We start from the raw sequence: 18,979 nt of genomic DNA, 5'->3' as shown, positions 1-18,979 counted from the left end.
AACCATGTGACGTCTGCAGGATGCTTTCTCAGTCAGACTCTTTGTCTTCTTGACACACTAGACAGTATTTTACAGAACATGTGGTTCGGAGGGGAAAGGGCAGAAGTGCAATTTGCTGACAGAAACCAGAGAGCAGTTTAATTAACTTTATATTGTTTTTGTTTTGTTTTTTTTGTGATGTTTCTTTGGTGGTCCGGGGAGGTTTGTCCTTGTTTGTCCGATGGCCGGTAAGCCGCCCCACCAGTGGTGGGAATGCTGGAGCTTCGGGGTCTCTGGTGTGCGACATGTGCTTTACTAGTCAGCGTCAGAGGAGGAGTCAGCGGCCCCTTAATTCATTTAATTCAGGAAGTGGATTTTCTCCTAATCCCATAAACTTGGAGGGAAAACAACATGAAATGACATCTGATTCATCTGCAGGACAGATACAAGCATTTTGGATTGGCGCTGGTGCAATTAGGCCACATTAATCCCTAATTATAGAAAAACTTCATTGTTTTTCAGCCAATAAATCTTTGCAGCGATGCCACGTGAAGCAGAGGTCAGTCCTCTGTAGGTGATGCTGGAAGTGCTGCAGACTTTAATCTGCTGCATACAGGAAAGTGGCTATATGCTGTGTAAACCTCACTGCTGCTAAAAGCATCGGGATCTCACACAGTTTGACGTCACGTAGTTAGCTTCTTGTCCCTGGAGATCCCCCACAGTGCGGACAACACATGATCAGCAGGCGGACTGCAGAACTGACACACGGGAAACCAGAAAAGCTGCGTACAGTCAGCAAGTGTCCCATAAAAAAAAAAAAAAAAACCCTAGCTTGAATCAGAAACATGCATGCTGAGGTCAGAGGTCAGAAACCTGCGATGACTGGTGGTCTCTTTCCGTCCCTGATGACCCTCCTGACATTAAGCTGTCCTCTGGTCTAATGAGTTCTTGGCTGCAGCTCAAGCTCGCGTCCTCACGCTGTTTTTCTCTGAGCTCTGAGCCGACGTGGAGGGAGAGCCGAAGGATCAAACCGCTCGGCCGGAAAATCTGGCAGTTTGCGGAAAGGAGCGGTTCTGCTGCACGCTGAGGTACCTGCAGCGTCGAGACGCATCGGCTCAGTCTAACGACGCTTCCATCAAACTTCACTGGCAGAAGAGGCTCGATTATCTGCTTCGTTCCTAGTGAAATAAAATCATTTATTAAATCAAAAATTAGAAGCAAAAACCCGCTTTTCCACTGAGCATTGAAACAAGCTAAAAGAAACGTTCTCCACTGACGATCCGGTCAAATACGGAGTCTGATCCGACAAGCCGGCCGTCACACACTCCATCCCCAGAAGTCACTGACGCTGATTTTATCGGCAAAAATAAAAACATCAGTCAAGTCGCTGCGTTCAGACATTAAAATCCTCTGGAGTCAGCGGTTTGGGGTCATTAAAAAAGGCAGAACATGCAATGTGAAAACAAACGTGTCCACTTTGCTGCTACTGAGGGGACTTGAGTCTGTTTATAGACTCGCGCTCTTGGCGTTTCGTCCTTGTGGGGACAAAAGTGGAGTTTTCATGCAAAGAGGGTCAGACGGAGGTGAGTGTTGGACAGTGACAGATGCGATTTAATAAAGTTTGCAGGAAATAAATGGAAGTCAATGTAGTGTGTGTGTGCGTGTGTGTGTGTGTGTGTGTCCTGGAAGTGAGTTACTGTGTACAGCCTGAAAGGTGTGTTGACATGTTTGACTGTGGAGCCGCTGCGTCTTCCTGCTTCCACTGTTTGACTGTCAGCAGAGATGTTTGGCAAACAGCCACCGAGTTCCAGTCAAAACACACACACACACTCACACACACACACACACACACACACACACACACACACACACACACTGTCCAGATCTTTGATGCAATATTCAGAAGTCATTACTCTCAATAATAGCATTTTTTTAGTGTCTTAACATTCTTTAAGTGTACAGAGCGACTTTAAGTTGTGAGATATCTTCATCAAGACAAACTTATTGTTTTATTATACTTGATTGGGAATCCCCGGGAGAGCATCCCACTCCTTCTGCCCCAGAGTGAGTCCCAGCTCCTTTCCCCGTTCTGTTATAGAGTTAAAGCCGTCTGTGCTGTTCTGCACCGTTTTCCATGAATAAGGAGTAAACAGAGGCCTGGTGACCTGACCTGGAAACAGCCAGGACGTGCTTAGAATATATTAATTTAATGACAAGTGGAAAAAAATCCGACTGTAGCTGGAATAAACCAGGATTCCTTGACAATCCCAAGACAGAATTGAATTCTAGAAGAATTCCTTATATTCCAGACTGAGAATCCCTGTTCTGACTCCTCAGTGTTGCTTCTATCTGTGCTTGATGTGACTTCATATGTTGCTTTATTATTTGATTATTATTCAGATTCAATACAAATCTAGCTATTACTGTAACTCCAACTAATTTTAAAGCATTTCTCTGCCCTTCTAGCCCGTAGGCCGATCGCTGTACAGCTGATGAAGCTTCACCGTTCAAATGAAAAGTGTTTCCTGTGATAGAAACTCAGGATCAACCCTTTTCATTCATGGAGGTGTCAGATTCAGCTGTGGTCTGAAATACTTTAACTTTTCACTCAAAAACATGGAGGTGAAGAAACCTGCAATTACTATTAGAAAACAGTGGAAATGAAAATGGAAGAACTCCCTTTTAACAGGAAGAGCCCCGCAGAACCGGACTGAGAGGCGGAGGCTTCCTGCGGTCGGGGTTAGAGGATAGACGGAGAGAAAAGGTTACGACCGAGACGGAGAGCAACGATCAACAAACAGACTGTCATCAATCCAGTGGCTGCGGACGCGATGGGGGCGGGAGCGCTGACCTCCAGCTTCCAGTTCAGACGTGATAGTGAAACATGGAACGAGGCTGAGTGAAGATCTCCCCCCAGCTTCCCTCCAACGTGGTCCAAAGTTGATAGTGCAGTGAGCTGGAATCCCTGCAGGTTGATCGCTTTAGCTTCAATAAAGCAGTGCAGGAAATCCATGGGATGAGGAACAGAAACGAATGGATCCGACCTGAAGAGATGAGGCTGCCGTCTTAATCCCATAAACCTGGATTTTAAACATGCACGGGCTTTATTTTAGCATCCATGTGCTTCATTGTGTTTGTGGAAGCGTGGCTGGAAACAACGGGCCGGGAGTGAGTCACGCCGCCTCCATTTCTCTGTACACAATACTAACAAGACAGGCGGCCACTCAATCAGCAAACAGCCCACAAAACTCCGAGAATAGAGACCCTCACAGCGTGAGACTTTCAAATCTGTTGCTCTGAAAATGTGTCATGAAGTGGGTTCTTACTTTTTATAGTCTGCTGTAATAAGACAGTGTTAACATTCTGCGGTGCGTCAGGATCAGGTCAGAGACGGTTTCAGTCATTAAATTCAGCCGCAGCGTCGGTTCGTAGGAGGAAGGTTCTCTATAAATAGCAGCCATTGAAAGGAAGCTCGTCTTCAGCGGGGGTTGAGAATTGTTGGCGTCCGGCGTCGTTTCCAGCGGCGGGCTGAACGTCGAGCTCAACAAGCTGACGGCGGCGGCGTTGCATGCGAACGCGACACGATAGAAATCTGCAGTTGAGCAAACCGCATTTCTATGAAGTGGACGGAGATAACGCAGCCTGAGAGACGCCCGGCTCTCTGTCCCGGAGCGAAACCGAACACCGCCGCTCGGGATGGACGCAGAGACAAAGGGCCAAAGTTCAGGAACCGAACTGGATTTACTGTTTTTAACATCAGACCCACAGACGGAGGAGAACACCAGCTCAGTTACACCAGTTAGGTGTTTGATAGCGATGAGAGGCGACACAGGTTACAACAGAGATCTGAGGCATTTCAGTAGAAATGTGTTTGATACGGCTGCTGATCGCCAAACTGCAGGTTTTTGGGAGATCACAGGCAGCCTGGTTGTTGTTTTCACAGCTGAGAATTCTCCGAGCGTGTGATCAGTCGTTGCCGGCACACAGTGTAACTACATGTGAAGAGCCGGGACGCGCTGGTGTGTGTTCTAACAGCTGCGCTGCGTGTTTCTTCATGACAAATGGGAAAAAGGAGCACGTTGGTCGTCTGTTTGTTGTTTCCTGGAAAGCACATGAATCCCGGAGCCGGACATGTTTACTGTCTCCACAGCTAAAGAACCAAAGGAGCTGAATCCTACGGAGGCCCCGAAGGGCCACAGCATGGTTTGTTTTCTGGCCTCTGGAAGCTGCAGCTGAGCTCACAACCCGTGTGGACCGAGTTACCAGCGCGCTGCGTTCCCGGCTCCTCACCTGCTCTTCCTCTGCGCTGCAGCCGATCCTCGCAGTGCCAGCAGTGATAACAGTGAGCTGTTGCTCAGAATCAATGCAAGGGAACCAACACTGCATGCAATCTAACTCCAAACTCTTTTTTTTTTGTTACTACAGGGAATAAAAAGCCCAAATAAGTGATTAAACTCTGGATCAAAAGCCCTACAGCCTATAACCCACAGCTGAGAATATTAAAAACAGCACCTAATGACATAAACTGGGAAAAATAGACTGTTTAGGTTTTTTTGTTGTTGTTTTTCTTTACTGACTTACTGTCTTAAAGCTTTATGTATGGAAAAACTACAGAAAAAAATCCTCCAAAAACTGTTAAAGGTTGAAATTTTAACATAACTAATGATCTGGATACTTAATTAGCCATTCGGTTGTTCATTGCTAACCCAGTCAGAGAGATATTTACAGTATTTCAGTGGAATTACTTTTGCATTATTTTGAAATTTTCCAGGTTATGTTAATTTTTTCAGTATTGAATTACCTTAAAGATAAAAAGAAAAGGAATGTATTAGAACAAACTCCCAAAAGAGCCACAACAGTGTTCCTGATGCACGGCAGAGGCATCGCTCTCCTCTGAGACACTAAAACCAAAATGAAAGTGCAAACCAAAACAAAGCCGAGCCGTTTCCTCCCTGAGCGTTTAAAGATCACTGACCTGATGAACGTCCCCATACCGAGGTGGAGATGTGTGTATCAACAGATTACGGCGGTGTTTTGTTCTCGCTTGTCGAAAATCTTGTTTCCCCAAACAACAGAAAGTTCTTTTTGTTAAAAAGGTCATTGTTGAATTGTACCCATTTAGCACGCTCAACCATGTCTGCTCACATTTTCTATGGAACAGGTTGGTTGAAAATCGCTGTTCCACACCAGCGCTCATCGTTATCGGCCTCCCGATCTGTTTTCTTCACAGATCTCTGAGCTGTGGTGCGAAGTGCCGACGGACAGCTTGAAGGCCTTCTCCAGACACTCCCAGCCGGGAAACGCACATTTAGCCAGCTGCCCGTGGATCAGCGAACAGGAGTCAGAACTCAGTACGGCTCGCTTTCCTTCACAGGCCTGCTGCTGGGTTGTTTTGATTTCTAAAACATGACAGTGAGTCTTAAAGTCGCTCACACTGCGAAGCTGTTCGCCAGATTTCAGGATGCAAAGCTTTGTTGATGATCGTTTTGGAATTTTCTACTCATCAAAAGCATTTCAGGAGTTATTTAATGGGAGGTTTGCGTGTCAGCGGTGTCAGGATGGGAGGAACAGGTTAATGAGTCGGACTGATTATCCTGCTGATGCCAGTATTGAAACAGATTTCCATGATAAGCTCAGTGTATCGCCACAGTTCAGACCGGCTGACCTCCCTTCGAGCAGCGCTCTCTCCCCCTCATGATTGGCTATTAAATTTCCGAAGCACATTTGCGTGTCCCATAAAGATAAGCCTTTTCCATTTACCACAGAACGTGTAATCTTCTGCTACTGACCTCCTCTCTGCTGAATGAGTTATGCTGTGAATGCATCACCGCCGCCACAGTGCAGCTTCTTTTAAAGGACGCACCAACGTGTCAGGTAGGGGTGTAACGGTACACAAAAGCCACGGTACGGTACGTACCTCGGTGTAAGGGTCACGGTTCGGTACGTTTTTCGGTACAGTGGGGAAAAAGTCAAAAAAGCTCACAAATGTACCAGAACATTTTTCCCAAGCTTTCCCACGCGACACATTATTGGTCCAGTTTACATGGTGTTTTTTCAATCCGATTGTAAACAATAGTATTAAACGAGTGTATTCATGTACAGCATACAAAGCATCCACCATGAATCCTCGTTTACAAGGACCCTGTGACATGCGCACAACGTCTCACGAGGAACTTGCAGGTCTTCCTCTCTGCAGCAGCAGTCCTCAGCGCCAAGCAGAGAATTTTTATCTGCTGATATCTGCTCAAATAATGTCCCAAAATCTCCATGATACGCTGCTGAAGGAGCGGCTGCTCCCCTGACCGGAGCACCGCCGCGCCGAGCAGCACGTCTCGGTGTGAGCTCTGCGCCGCATGCCGATGTTTCGAATTAACTGGTGCCCGTGTTAACTTGTGACCAATAATGACTGAAATATCTAGTCGTTCTGGCGAACGTCGGTTATCGACAGTTCCGGTGAGTGTATACGTTTAAAGTCTTTTGTGAGTCTTACTTTAACAACTGCTGTAATGAGCCTGTGTTTACACAGACCTCCGCCGTCATTCGTTAACACGGGAACCAGTTAATCCATAACACCAGCCGGCGATCGCTCGTATTCTGCTATGGAGCTCTTTATACAACTCGCTGTTGCGCGATTTGGTTCCATCTCGCCTCTCCAATGTTTTTATGTCGGGGTTTTGTATTAAAAAAGTGTTTTTCCACCACCGTGGTGTTCTCTGCTGGTTTTTTGACTGTGCTGCTTCCTGTTTACTGGCACGTCACACGTCACTCCGTATGAGGGAACGCACGCAGAACAAATACTCTCCCGTTTAATCCGCTCCGCCGCACGCTGCAGCTCTCATTCCGCTTGTACTTTCTTCTTTGTTTGTTCATGTTTGGACCTGCTTGTTGTACTTCTTCTTCTTCTGTGATAATGGTGGTTGCCGGCAGCTTTTAGGTTCATTACCGCCATCTAAGGTTGGATTTTTTTTTTTTTTTTTACTCACTGGTGTATTCGTCATGTGATTGTGTGTGCCGAACCGTGACCCCCGTACCTTGACGGTACAGGACGAATACAAATACCGTTACACTCCTAGTGTCAGGAGACTGGTGGCAACATGGAAGCAACAACTGCAAAATTAGCTGCAACTTTAAACCAATTATCACCACGTAAGCTTAAAATGTTCAATACCAAGGCAACTTTCTTAACCTGGAATCAAATACGAACCGGAAACATGAATTCAAAAGTTGCATCATGAATGAAAATACAGCAACACAAATATCAAAACCATGATGCGAATCGCGTGATTTTGTGAATGCTGTTGTGTTACTGTTGTCACTAATTTCCCCCGACGAGCGATTCTGACTGTTCCTTCAGGCGAGAAAACCTTCCTGGAGGTATGAAAACAATCTGAATAAGCCGAAGAGAGGCGGTTCTCTCGGCTGAACAACATGTTTGAGCGTAGAGATTGGAAGCACATGTGGACCGGTATCAGCCTCACATACCGAGGCGATCCAAGATGTATAAACAGAGTCTGGACTCCGGGCGGACGGCAGTAACTGTCCTCCCTGCGGCTCACCCGGCTGCACGTGTGGGTTCAGGTTGGAGGCTTATGTAATGCCGATCGTATGTCCCGGACTCTCCGTTTTGCACACGATGCGAGGTCCGCAGAGCCGGCCGGACTCGTCAGCGTGTCTGGTGTCGTCAGGCCAGATGTTAGAGGGTCTCCAGATGAAGTCCCGCCTCTTCCTGTCCCCACGGTCACTTTGGTCCTCAGTCAGCGAATCAAATGAAGCGATTCATTTGTTGTTGTTTTTTACATGTACATTTTTTATAATTTGATTTAAAGACTAATATCTGCATTTTGTTTCGGTGTTATTTTTATCTTGCAGATGTTAAATGGACGGCGCGTCGGCTTCAGAGAGCTTCAGCTCTGGACAGTCACCCCTGGATTTTAATGCCAACCCCTGTGAGGAGCTTTGTGTGGCACTGGGACCTTAACACACACACGCACACACACGCTGATGTTGAGCCTCATCCCTCAGTCGGTAGAACTGGCAGACCTCTAATCTCTGAAAGATTGATGAGGTCTTGTCCAGGCGCAGGAGGCCTGGCACGGCGTCGATAAGGCAGCTTTCATTTCACCACATTTCATCCGTCTCCTCCTTTACTCCACGCCGAGGAGCCCCGGGGGGGGGACGCCAGCGCTGGCGGGGGGGCAGCTCTGAAGACTGAGAGGATTACGCCATGGTGTGAAGGACGCTGCTTCAAGAAGCCAGAGACCATGAATGTCCCTGCGAGCCCGGACCTGGTGGTCCCGTCTGACGGCTGTGTGGAAGCTGAGAGCCGCGGCGTCTCGCCGTCAACCTGCCGGAGCTGCGCCACGGCGAGGCTGCCGAGCTGAGAGTGGCTCAACACGCACACGTCTCGCACACACACGCACACGCACACACACACACACACCAGAGCCTCACGCAGGACAATGTGCAACATCTCCTTCTGTGATGTGGACAGTAAAGTGGACCAGTTCTTCCAGCCAACGCTCTACATCATAGTCATCATCCTGGGCCTGCCCACCAACTGCATGGCTCTGTGGGCCGCCTACATGCAGGTGAGGGCCACACACACACACACACACACACACACAAATCCATCCTGTCTGTTCCTCTACCCGTCTGCTGCGTTAGTGACAGAACTCTCCCTCATTTATTACCTCCACCAGGAGGTTATGTAATCACGTCGGTTTGTTGGTTTTTTGGTTGGTTTGTTAGCAACATTACGGAAAAAGTTATGCACGGATTGCAATGAAACTTTGTGGAAAGGTGGGTCTTGGGCTAACTTAGAATCCCTTAAGTTTTGGTGATGATCCGGATCACTGTCTGGATCCAGGAATTTTTTAAAGGATTCTTTGTCATTGAGAGATAGGGCAGTCTGTCACATAGTTGGGCATAACTCAACAGTAAATGACAAGGTGGCTTAGCAAAAAATGACAGTGTAAGTTCTTCAATGACTCTAAGAGATATCAGCTGCTGATCCAGATCAGGAAGTATTCCGGATACCAGGATCCAGAACAGACAAAAAATAGGGGGATTCCGGAGTGTCAGTCACTGTGAGGCAACACACTGAGATATGAACATGCAGCAAACAGCTTTCTCCCAGACATCGTTTGTGTTGGGGAGAACTAAAATGTTTTTTTAGTATATATGGTGTTCTTATGGTTGTTGGTGACTGACTTGAGCTGTGGCGGGGTCTGCACTCTCTGAGTGACAATTTCTAGTTTCCAACTCCTTTCGTTTTGTGTGTAAAATATTCCAACATGAGCCTGAAGAATAGACTCGATCTCTCTCTAATAATTTGGGCTGTTTAACCTGTAACAACATGCAAATTGCCCAACATCGAGTTGATACTGCAATAACATTTAATAGGTTATATCATTGATCGGTAATTTATTGGAGTCATATCAATAAATTCATTTGAAAAAATAACGGCTGCATCCAATAATCTAATAATATGTAAATAGGACTACATTTTTTGGGGTAAAATTAAAGATTTATTGGCAGATTTTGACAATTCAGACAAAATTAATTAGCTATTGACGGTTATTCCATTATTGTTTGCTACAAACACCTCCCAGCAACATGAAAAGCCTTAAGAACAGAAATCAGTGGGGTCTTTAATAATGTATTGTACGTCACAAAATTAATAGTCAAAAACACAGTGGCCCTCATTTATCAAACGGTAGTACGACGGTATATGGGCGTACGCCCGTCGTACGTCCATATGAAAGACGGGTTACTTATTTATCAATTTGATCGTGATCGTTCGGAAAGATGAAATCTCACGACAGCTCTGACATCGTGTACGCAAGTTTCAGTCAGTGCGGACTTGTGGTGCAGTGCAGAAAAACCTGGAGGAGCATGAAAATAATTATGAAGCACATCTCAAACATGGCATAAAGCACAAGCAGCACATATTCAGGACAGGTTAAAAATAAATAAAACATAAAATGATGCCCTTACGGAATATCTAATAAAATTCTTCCTTGTGGGATTAATAAAGGATATTTAACTTTCAATAAGTCCGCTGGTCCATCCTGCCATGGAGAGGAGGCAGTTTTAACAGTGCGCAAAGACGCACGCTGCTGCTGTGGAGCTGCTTCAGACGCTCAGACCCAGCGGGGGAAACACTGCTGTTCCTGTTCATCCCCGAAAATGTGTGTGACTTTATTTAGACAGTTTTACACTATATTGCATTGGCCGATAGAGTTACTTTTTGATGCGCTTGCGCCATGAGAGGAGCTGATGTGGGAACCAGCAGAGCCTCCACTGGGTCTGGAGTCTGGACGGAGGAGACCGGACCTTAAAGCTCGTGTCCGGAGTTTTGAAAGAGAGAGGTTTTTTTTTTTTAATCCAACGTCTCAGGTTCCGCCCTCCCTCTGCTTTCACGAGCGGCCAAGCCACGCCCCTTTAATTGTGCACGTGAGTTACCTGTCGGGTGAAAATGAGAGCCTCCGAGTCCTACAGCATCCTCCATGTTGAGCTGTTTACGGTGGATGTTCAGCAGACAGTGGATATATCCGAGGTAAGCGGGGCGGCTGCTGCGTAGCTAACTCAGCTCTGTCTGGGCGAGCGGCCGTGCTCTCTGGCTGCGGCACATTTTGATTGACAACACGAGAATGCGGAAGCTCGAAGTTTATTGGCTGACGCTGACCGGCGCTTTTTCGGATAACACGGGGGTCTATGAGACGAAGGCGGGGCTCATAAATACATTTTTATATTGCGTTATGCTAATATTATATTGTAGTATCGAACCAGACTGACACATTTAAGCTCTGTTGAAAAATTATACATATGTTGGAAACTAATGGAAACTCCGGACACGAGCTTTAAGAACCGCTACTGAAATGTAAATAAACTCTAAAGTTTATCAAATGATTTATTTAATGATGTGATGCCTGTAACCTAGAAAATAACATATGAACTAAAGGGAGAAAGTGGACGTTTAGTCAAACATTTTATTAAGATTTCTAAAAATATTTTTAAAAATGTTCTTTCATTTAAGCAGCACCGGCAGCGGATGGCACACACCGCCCTCAGTGGCCTGAGTCCCGGGTCCTGTTCTGTCCGAGCCCGAGGTAATTCTCGGCACCGGGTCCGGTGCTGGGTGTCTCGGTGGGACCATCCCCGCTGAGGGGAGGAGACCTGGCGGCGGTGCCGCTGCTGTCTCTGAGACATAATTAAACAAAACAATAAAACTGAGCTGTACAACATGAGTCAGCCTCATTTTTTGTAATATCAGGGTTAAATTAAATTAACGGATCTATAATCTGTTCAGACCTCAGCTGGTGTCCGTTCGTCCAGGTGACGCAGCTCACCGCTGCTGCGAGCTTCCTCCAGACAGCGTTTTTCCCTTTAATTTCAGTTTTTCTTCTTCCAAAGAGCTCCTCCTGATTTACCCCCATCTCAGACCTCAGAGGATTGATTTCCAGCTCCCAAAAGTTTCTTTTTTCGCCAAAATCGCTCCTTTTCCGTGTTTGACCTCAGTGGGCGCGGCTTCGGAACTATGAATATTTCAGGGCGTAACATTGTTAATAACGATCAAATTCAGTCGCCGCATTTATCAACACCCGATCACTCAAACGCTGAGATCGGCGAGATACGGAAGTTTCTGTAATGCCACGCGAGCCCCGTCGTACGATGAGCTCACCGCCCAGATATACACCCGTTTGAAAGATCGTTTGATAAATGAGGGCCAATGACTCAAAACAAAAATATTGAAATCTTAAAAACATTCATTCGACTGAAAACTTTAATGTGAATGGTTTAAACTAACCTCTGTGAGGTTTAATGTTGAGACATGGACTCACGTCTGCACCCAGAATAAAATCAGTGTCTGGCTTTACTTTAGAAATGTGCATCCTGAGTGATTCCTGTCATTTTCCCCCGGTGATCGGTTCAACGAGGCCCGCTTGATTCGAGATGCTTTCCCAAACATCGGCGGTTCCCACAGACTGCCAGCTTGCTTTGGCAGCAGCAGGACGGATTATAATTAACTTTTCGTTCAACCAAACTCATGTTTTTCAAGAGCAGATTCATTTCAGTGCGATTGTTTCCCATCAGAACTGCGTTTTGTGTGGTATTAATGTTAGTCACCAAATTAATGAACGTCACCTTCATCATCAGCTGAATCGAGTAACGGAACAGAATGTGTGTAGTTTTGTTATCTTCAGTGTTGAAACAGCTGTTTGCATTCAGATTAATGTAATCTGATGCACGGAGTTAATTTACATGCATTCTGGAGTTCTCACTTCACACTGAGCTGACAGGGAACTTACTGAACCACCCGACCCAGCCTTCATCTTTTCTCTCCATCCTCTTTTTTACCTTCCCGCAGGTTCGCCAACGCAACGAGCTGGGCATCTACCTGATCAACCTGTCAGTGGCCGACCTGCTCTACATTACCACGCTCCCCCTGTGGATCGACTACTTCCTGCAGCGTGATGACTGGATCCACGGTCAGGAGAGCTGCAAACTCTTCGGCTTCATCTTCTACACCAACATCTACGTCAGCATCGCCTTCCTGTGCTGCATCTCGCTGGACCGGTACCTGGCCGTGGCGTACCCGCTGCGCTTCGCAAAGGTCCGCCGGATCAAAACAGGTACGGAAGAGTGTTTTCCGACCGGGTGTAGTTTGCATGTTCCCCTCTCACCCCCCTCTCCCGCTCTGTGAGCAGCTGTCCTGGTCAGCGCCATGGTGTGGGTCATCGAGATCGTCGCCAACTCCGCTCCCCTCTTTCACGACGAGCTCTTCAAGGACCGCTTCAACCACACCTTCTGCTTTGAGAAGTACCCCATGCAGGACTGGGTGGCGGGCATGAACCTGTACAGGACCTTCCTGGGCTTCCTGGCTCCCTGGACGGCCATGCTGGTGGCCTACCGCGGGATCCTCGCCGCCGTGCGCTGCAACGTTTCCACGGAGCGTCAGGAAAAAGCCAAAATCCAGCGGCTGGCTCTGAGCCTGGTGCTTATAGTGCTGTTCTGCTTCGGGCCGTACCACATACTGCTCCTGGTCCGCAGCATCATGTTTCTGAGGCAGCCCTGCGACTGCAGCTCCGAGGAGACCCTGTTCGCGGCGTACCACGTGTCGCTGGCGCTGACCAGCCTGAACTGCGTCGCCGACCCCATTCTGTACTGTTTCGTCAACGAAGGCGCTCGGCACGACGTCGGCCGGGCGCTGTCGGCCTTGCTCTCCGCCGCCTGCCACAGGGGCTCCTCGTCCTCCCCGTCGCACGCCGACATGCTGAACGCCGGCTCGGTGACCATGGAAACGCCGCTGTCGGTCAAAAAGCAGCCCTGCGTTTACGCCGACGGAAGCAAGACCAGCAGCTACAAGACTGAGCTGGTGGCTCTGAAGGAGGAGTGTCTTCAGATGACCATCCTCAGCGTGAGGAAGTGACCTCCGCCTGGAGCAAAGCGACGGGTCCGAACTGCACAGGAGCCTCAGATGGGTCCTGGAAGTCCACTTGGTTCTGCCCCAGGGAGCCAAAACCAGCAGCTGTGGCCAACGAGCCTTCTCCAGCTGGAAAAACAACCAGAATGTCGGCAGGGTTAAAGACGTAAACCAAGTACACACTGATCAGCCATAATATTACCGCTGGGTGGAGTTCACTCTGACGTGGCGGGATGGAGATGTGGAGTCGGACTTGTTGGACTCGTTGCCTGCACCTTCAAGGCAAATAAATCTGGAATTGACCAAAACAACAACAAAAAAGGCAGAATTTGAAGTACAACACAGAAAATCTAAGAATAAAGCCCTCAAACTAAAGTTGTAGGGAGCCAGCTGTGGAAATGTCTCCCGCCACAATAAGAGTAAGATCTCTCAGCTGTCAAAACAAACACGATCATAAACAAATGTCTTCACATGTATTAAATCACTGGATCAAAGAGCGGTAAAGGAAGGTGATCTGATCTGATGAATTGTTTTTATCTATCAACAAGCACTTTGAGGTATTGAGTTGATCTGCAGATTCTCCAGATCTCAATACAATAAAGCCTGGCAGGGATGTGTTGGACGGACGAGTCTGATCGGTAGACGACTGAAGCAAGCGTCTTTCCTAATGTTAGCCAGGTCATAATGTTATGGCTGATCGGTTCTTGGTCCATGGTTCAACCCAGTAAAAGACCACCTAACGGCTGGTCGGCGGCAGTGAGTCCCAGATCGGCTTCAGCTCGGCGTCTCGGATTCGGTTCAGCCTTCATCACGCAGCGCCTCAAGCTAACGTTAGCATCTTGGTTTGGCTTCACCAGAAGGACTCTGGCCTCCGGACGGCACTGGGTCTCAGTCGAACGCCAGGAGACGGAGCGCCGGTGGACATAATGTTCTGCACCTCCACCCACAGGGGGTGGGGGTCTTTCTGAAGTGTGGGAATTCTGATGGCGAAGCCAGTGAGGATCTTTTTCAGCAGCTTGGATGTTTGTTGGAACGTGTTTGCTCTTAGAGGAATAGCTAAAGCGCTTTCCGCCCATAGCATGACTGAGTGTTCGTGGCTTGACAGGAAGCTGCATGGCACATGTTGTTAAAAGAAGAGAATGAACGGATCCTTGTGGTTAGATGTCGACGAAGCCTTATGAAGTACCTCAGCTTGTAAACTGTGACCGCAGGCTCGGAGCTAAAGTGTCTTCTGTCCCAATGTGAGCCATCACTTTTCTCATCAGTCTCCAGTCACTTACTGCAAATCGAGCTCAACCTTCATCAAATACTTTTCAAATCAATCCACTGTCTTGGCCTAAATTAGAGATTGGGGTATGTTTTTACACGTTCCAACCAGAAGTCATAGTTGAAAAAAAAAAGTCTAAAAATGACAGTTTTGTGGCAGTGTTTACTGAAGAAGTGTTGCAGACAAACATTTAAACCGTTGTGACTCCGCACTGTATGTTAAAGCCCAGAGTGGGCTGATGAAGTTTACATTTCTGTCAAAGAGAGGACTCTCCTCACTCAAGCTGTCCATCATTTCCCAAATCCTTCTCTGTAACATTCAGATTCATTTGCTCTCTTTGCAAGTGTCATTCTCTATACTTTTCAGATTTACATTTGTCTTTTCTAGATTTGCATTTTTTTTTTTTATACGCTTTCCCTTTTGTTGAAGCAGATACACTGGCTGCTATTTGTCGTTCTAAGGAAATAAATTCAGAAATATGTTCATGTCTTATGAAACAAATTAGCCTTGGGAAGTGAGGAAACATGCATTCGGCTGATTATTTCTGTGTTGTAACTCTGCTTCTTGGCAATAAATCGGATAATGTTGGAAAACCTGCTTGTTCTTCCTTTTGAATGGGTTTGAAAAAAGTTGCCATATTTCCTCTACTGATGCCAGTCGGCTCATTCTGCTGGTCGCTGCTGCCTGCTGTGTTCAGAAATACAGTTTATAAGAAGCGTGCATTTGTGGAATTGCAGTTATTAAAAACTTTCCAGATCGTCTCCAGCTTATTCTGTTCAGACTATTCTGTCAGGATTTAAAGTCATTAATGTTGACCGATCCTTCCTAAATTCGTTTCCTTCTGCTGCTCAAGTGAGGAAAAACTGCCACTCTGACTTTTTTATTTCACTGTTTTGATGAAGTGAAAATGAGTCACTGATGATTTGAGAAAACTGCCGTGGCAGCCAAACGGATGCGGTGAGTCAACGGCTTCGCTTGACTTCCCCTCGCCGCGTGGCGTCCTGGAAAGGCAAGTCGCCATTTGTGGAGGTTAAAGCAAGAGAGCAGCCACTTTTTAATGAATCTGGGGGGAGCAAGTGCAGATGTGGCGTGTAGAATTCATTCATTTTATTATAATCAAATTATATTTGTTCCACCGAGCAATGATGAAACTGATGGAATAACAAAGAGTCCCAAAAAAATTAATAAACCAAAAACAAGGCTGAGTAGTTGTTTACCAAGCAGGAAACATGTTTAAATAAACTGAAATCATATTGATTAAAAAGACAGAACTTGAAATAAACCTAAAGAACTTGAACATATGAAGAGTGAAAGTACAGCACTGCATAATAAGAAAAAGAATAAAAGATATTATGTGAATAAATCCCACAAAAGACAGTAAAAATATATCAACTAGAAGTACAAAAAATTGAATAATCAGTGAAACTTAGAGAATAGAAATAAAGAACAGAAAAAACTAGATACAAAAAAACTAAATTAAATAAATAAAAAATGAAAAAGTAAAACAGAGTAGAAAGGCGATTTAAAGGAACAAAAAATATATAAACTATAAAAATGTAAAAAATAGAATTATGTATATTTGTATATACAGGAAAATTTACAAAAAAATAAATTACATTGTTCAGTAAAAATATAAAGGCTGAAATTTTTAGAAAGGACATAATAAACAGTAAATATATATATATATATATATATATATATATATATATATATATATATATATATTTTTTTTTTTTTTTTTTTTTTTTACTGTTTATTATGTCCTTTCTAAAAATTTATACTAAAATTATACTAAAATTGCCAATATTCATAAGATATAAAAATGTGACACTGTTCATCAGTTGGAGACGATCAGCTGTTTTTTGTTGGTTAAAGTGCGTCAGGTGCGTCAGGTGGGTGTATTTCAGTCTGTTTGTCATTTCTCACCTCAGCAGCAGGTAGATAAAAACATTTACAGCCAAGCGGTTGTCACGTCCTCCCCGTGCTGCTCGTCTGGCTGATGCTCAACACATTCATGCTTCTGACAAACATGGTATCATTTTAAAGGTTTTAATGAGAATACACAAACTCATCCCACAAATGCACGTCCTCTATATGACAGGTGGCGGACGTTAAAATAGATAAATAGGGTTTCCAACTCTATCAGATTCCCAGGAAGCCTTCTTGAGTACATTTAAAGTCGGAAGGTGTCTGAAACTGACTGTTTTCTATTATTTCGCTCCCCGTGTGCCATGTTCATCACTCCTGATGTAAATACCACTGAAAATCTGCCTCGAATGAAGCCGCCATGTTTTCGCCATATGTCAGCTCCTTTATGGAGCTCTCAAAGCCCAGCGGAGGGGAAATGTTTATGTGCATATTTGTGATGATTTAACATAAATCAGATAAGAGTGAACCTTCTTCTCCCTATAATGGGAGCTCGCTTATAGAGGAAATCCAACAGAACACACTGTACATCACTTCTTTTCAGCATTTAGGGGAGAAAAACGATGAGGCAGCTTCAGTGAGAAAGCAGCTAAATAAAGCCCCATGCAGCCAAGAGTCAGTCTTCAAACTGAATGCTTTCCTGTGCAGAGTTCTGCAGCCTCACCAGAGCCTCTGTTTACATCTGGGCAGGATCAAGGCTCCAGCTCAGCACCGCATCGGTGTTTGTGTGTGTGTGTGTTGTGTGTCTGTAAGTCTGAGAGGAGGCAAGGCTTGATCACGTGTAATAAATGATGCATCTGAAGCTTTGGACAGAGTTGGTTTGTGTGTTTGGCAGCTCCAGACTTTTATTTTGAAATGCAGCTGTGTCACGGTGACAGCCTTTTGTTGTGTAAATGAATGAAGGCAAACACTTTACCCTGAAATGAATGACTCCAGTGTCAACGTGCAGACAGGTCTTCCAAACAGAAGCTAACAGTGTTTTAACGTTTGGTGAAATTGTGGGATTGACTGAAGTTAAATCTTGAGCTCAGGTTTTAATCCCAGGGAGACTGAGCAGGTCTGATCCAGGAGGATCGGGATCCTCTCAGTGCTTCAGATCACAGAACATCAAACATGCATCGAGATAAGAAACTTCCCACTCTGTGAATTATGAGAATTATCATCTTATTTTATGTGCTCGCAGGCTTGAACGCCTGGATTGGTGTTTGTTTTCCTGTTAGTTTTCTGTCTAGCTAAACTGTCAAGATCAAAGATGGCGGTTAAACTGCTCCTTTTTCCCACAGCGGCGGCACAAAGTCACCTTCCTCTCTCATCACTCTGTCCCTCACGCTAATGAAGCCCGTCCCGGACGGGCTGTAACGCTCCGCTCACATGAGCGTGGAGCCACATTCGCCGCTGACATTGCGCGTCCTTTTCACTGTTCATGGCAGGAAACCCTGAATTTATGAGGCGTCTTCATCAGAGGGGACATCGTCGCCATGCCACACAAGACGGAGCAGAAAGAAAGACGGAGAGAGGGAGAAGGAGTGGGATCAGGAGGTTCACGTGTGTTCCGCAGCATGTGAGGAGGAGAAAAACGCAGCACATGCCCTTAAAGAGGAGAGAGAGAGGACGTATGTGGCTGGGTCTCTGAGGGGACATTGTCTCTCGCCCGCTATGCTCCACTGCTCACCTCTGCCATAAGTCTATATATAGCGGCTCCAGAGGCCGTGCTGTCATTACCAGCGGCTCACCTGATTAAAAGTGTGATTTATGATCAGGTGAGGATACAGAGCCGCCCCCGGGACTCACACTCGCACGCCGCCGTGCCGTATTCCTGCTCTATATTTAATATTCAGGCTTATTTATGACCTCAGTCCAGAGAGAAACTCCGAACTTTATGACACTGATTGGAGATAAATTAGATTTATAAACCTTCTTTTTTCCTTCTCTCAGTGAGCAGAAACAAGATTTAACCACGTTAAGGTTTCATCCTCTGATCTCAAACGGCAGGAACGAGACGTCCAAACTGCACTTTGACATAAACACAGACAAAACAGAGTTTCTGAGGCGCTGATGGGAAAGTGTTGATTCCTCCTGCAGCTGAGGAGACGTGACCCCGGACTCATATTTAAGATGCTCTGATCTAATTAGACACTCATTCAGCTGTGTTTCCATCCTGGCAGAGGAAGCTGGTGACCACACACACACACACACACACACACACACACACACACACACACACACACACACACACACGAAGCTGCCTGCTGTTGCTTTTGGATGCAAACCTTTGTGAGTCCAAACAAAAGCCTTGATTCCTGATTGACACGTGTTTATGTTTTTCATTTTAATCTGTTTGAAGAGGCATTCTGGGTCAGAACGGAGATGTCAAAGGTCTT

General features: G+C 45.9%; 1 protein-coding gene across 1 annotated transcript in view; it reads left to right on the top strand.

Moving 5' to 3' along the window:
- Positions 1–15,275, top strand: part of gpr4 (G protein-coupled receptor 4) — a 36,762-nt gene extending 21,487 nt beyond the window's left edge. Inside the window, exons 2-4 of the mRNA XM_030109330.1 lie at positions 7,849–8,567; positions 12,350–12,614; positions 12,690–15,275. Of these exons, the coding sequence (XP_029965190.1) occupies positions 8,439–8,567; positions 12,350–12,614; positions 12,690–13,411 (1,116 nt within the window). The 5' untranslated portion in view covers positions 7,849–8,438 and the 3' untranslated portion in view covers positions 13,412–15,275. The remainder of the gene's footprint in view (positions 1–7,848; positions 8,568–12,349; positions 12,615–12,689) is intronic.
- Positions 15,276–18,979: the final 3,704 nt, after the last annotated feature.

Source organism: Salarias fasciatus, chromosome 14 (assembly GCF_902148845.1).
Source record: "Salarias fasciatus chromosome 14, fSalaFa1.1, whole genome shotgun sequence".
Classification (NCBI taxonomy): domain Eukaryota; kingdom Metazoa; phylum Chordata; class Actinopteri; order Blenniiformes; family Blenniidae; genus Salarias; species Salarias fasciatus.
The sequence above is the reverse complement of the archived record's forward strand: the minus strand, read 5'-3'. Positions and strand labels throughout refer to the sequence as shown.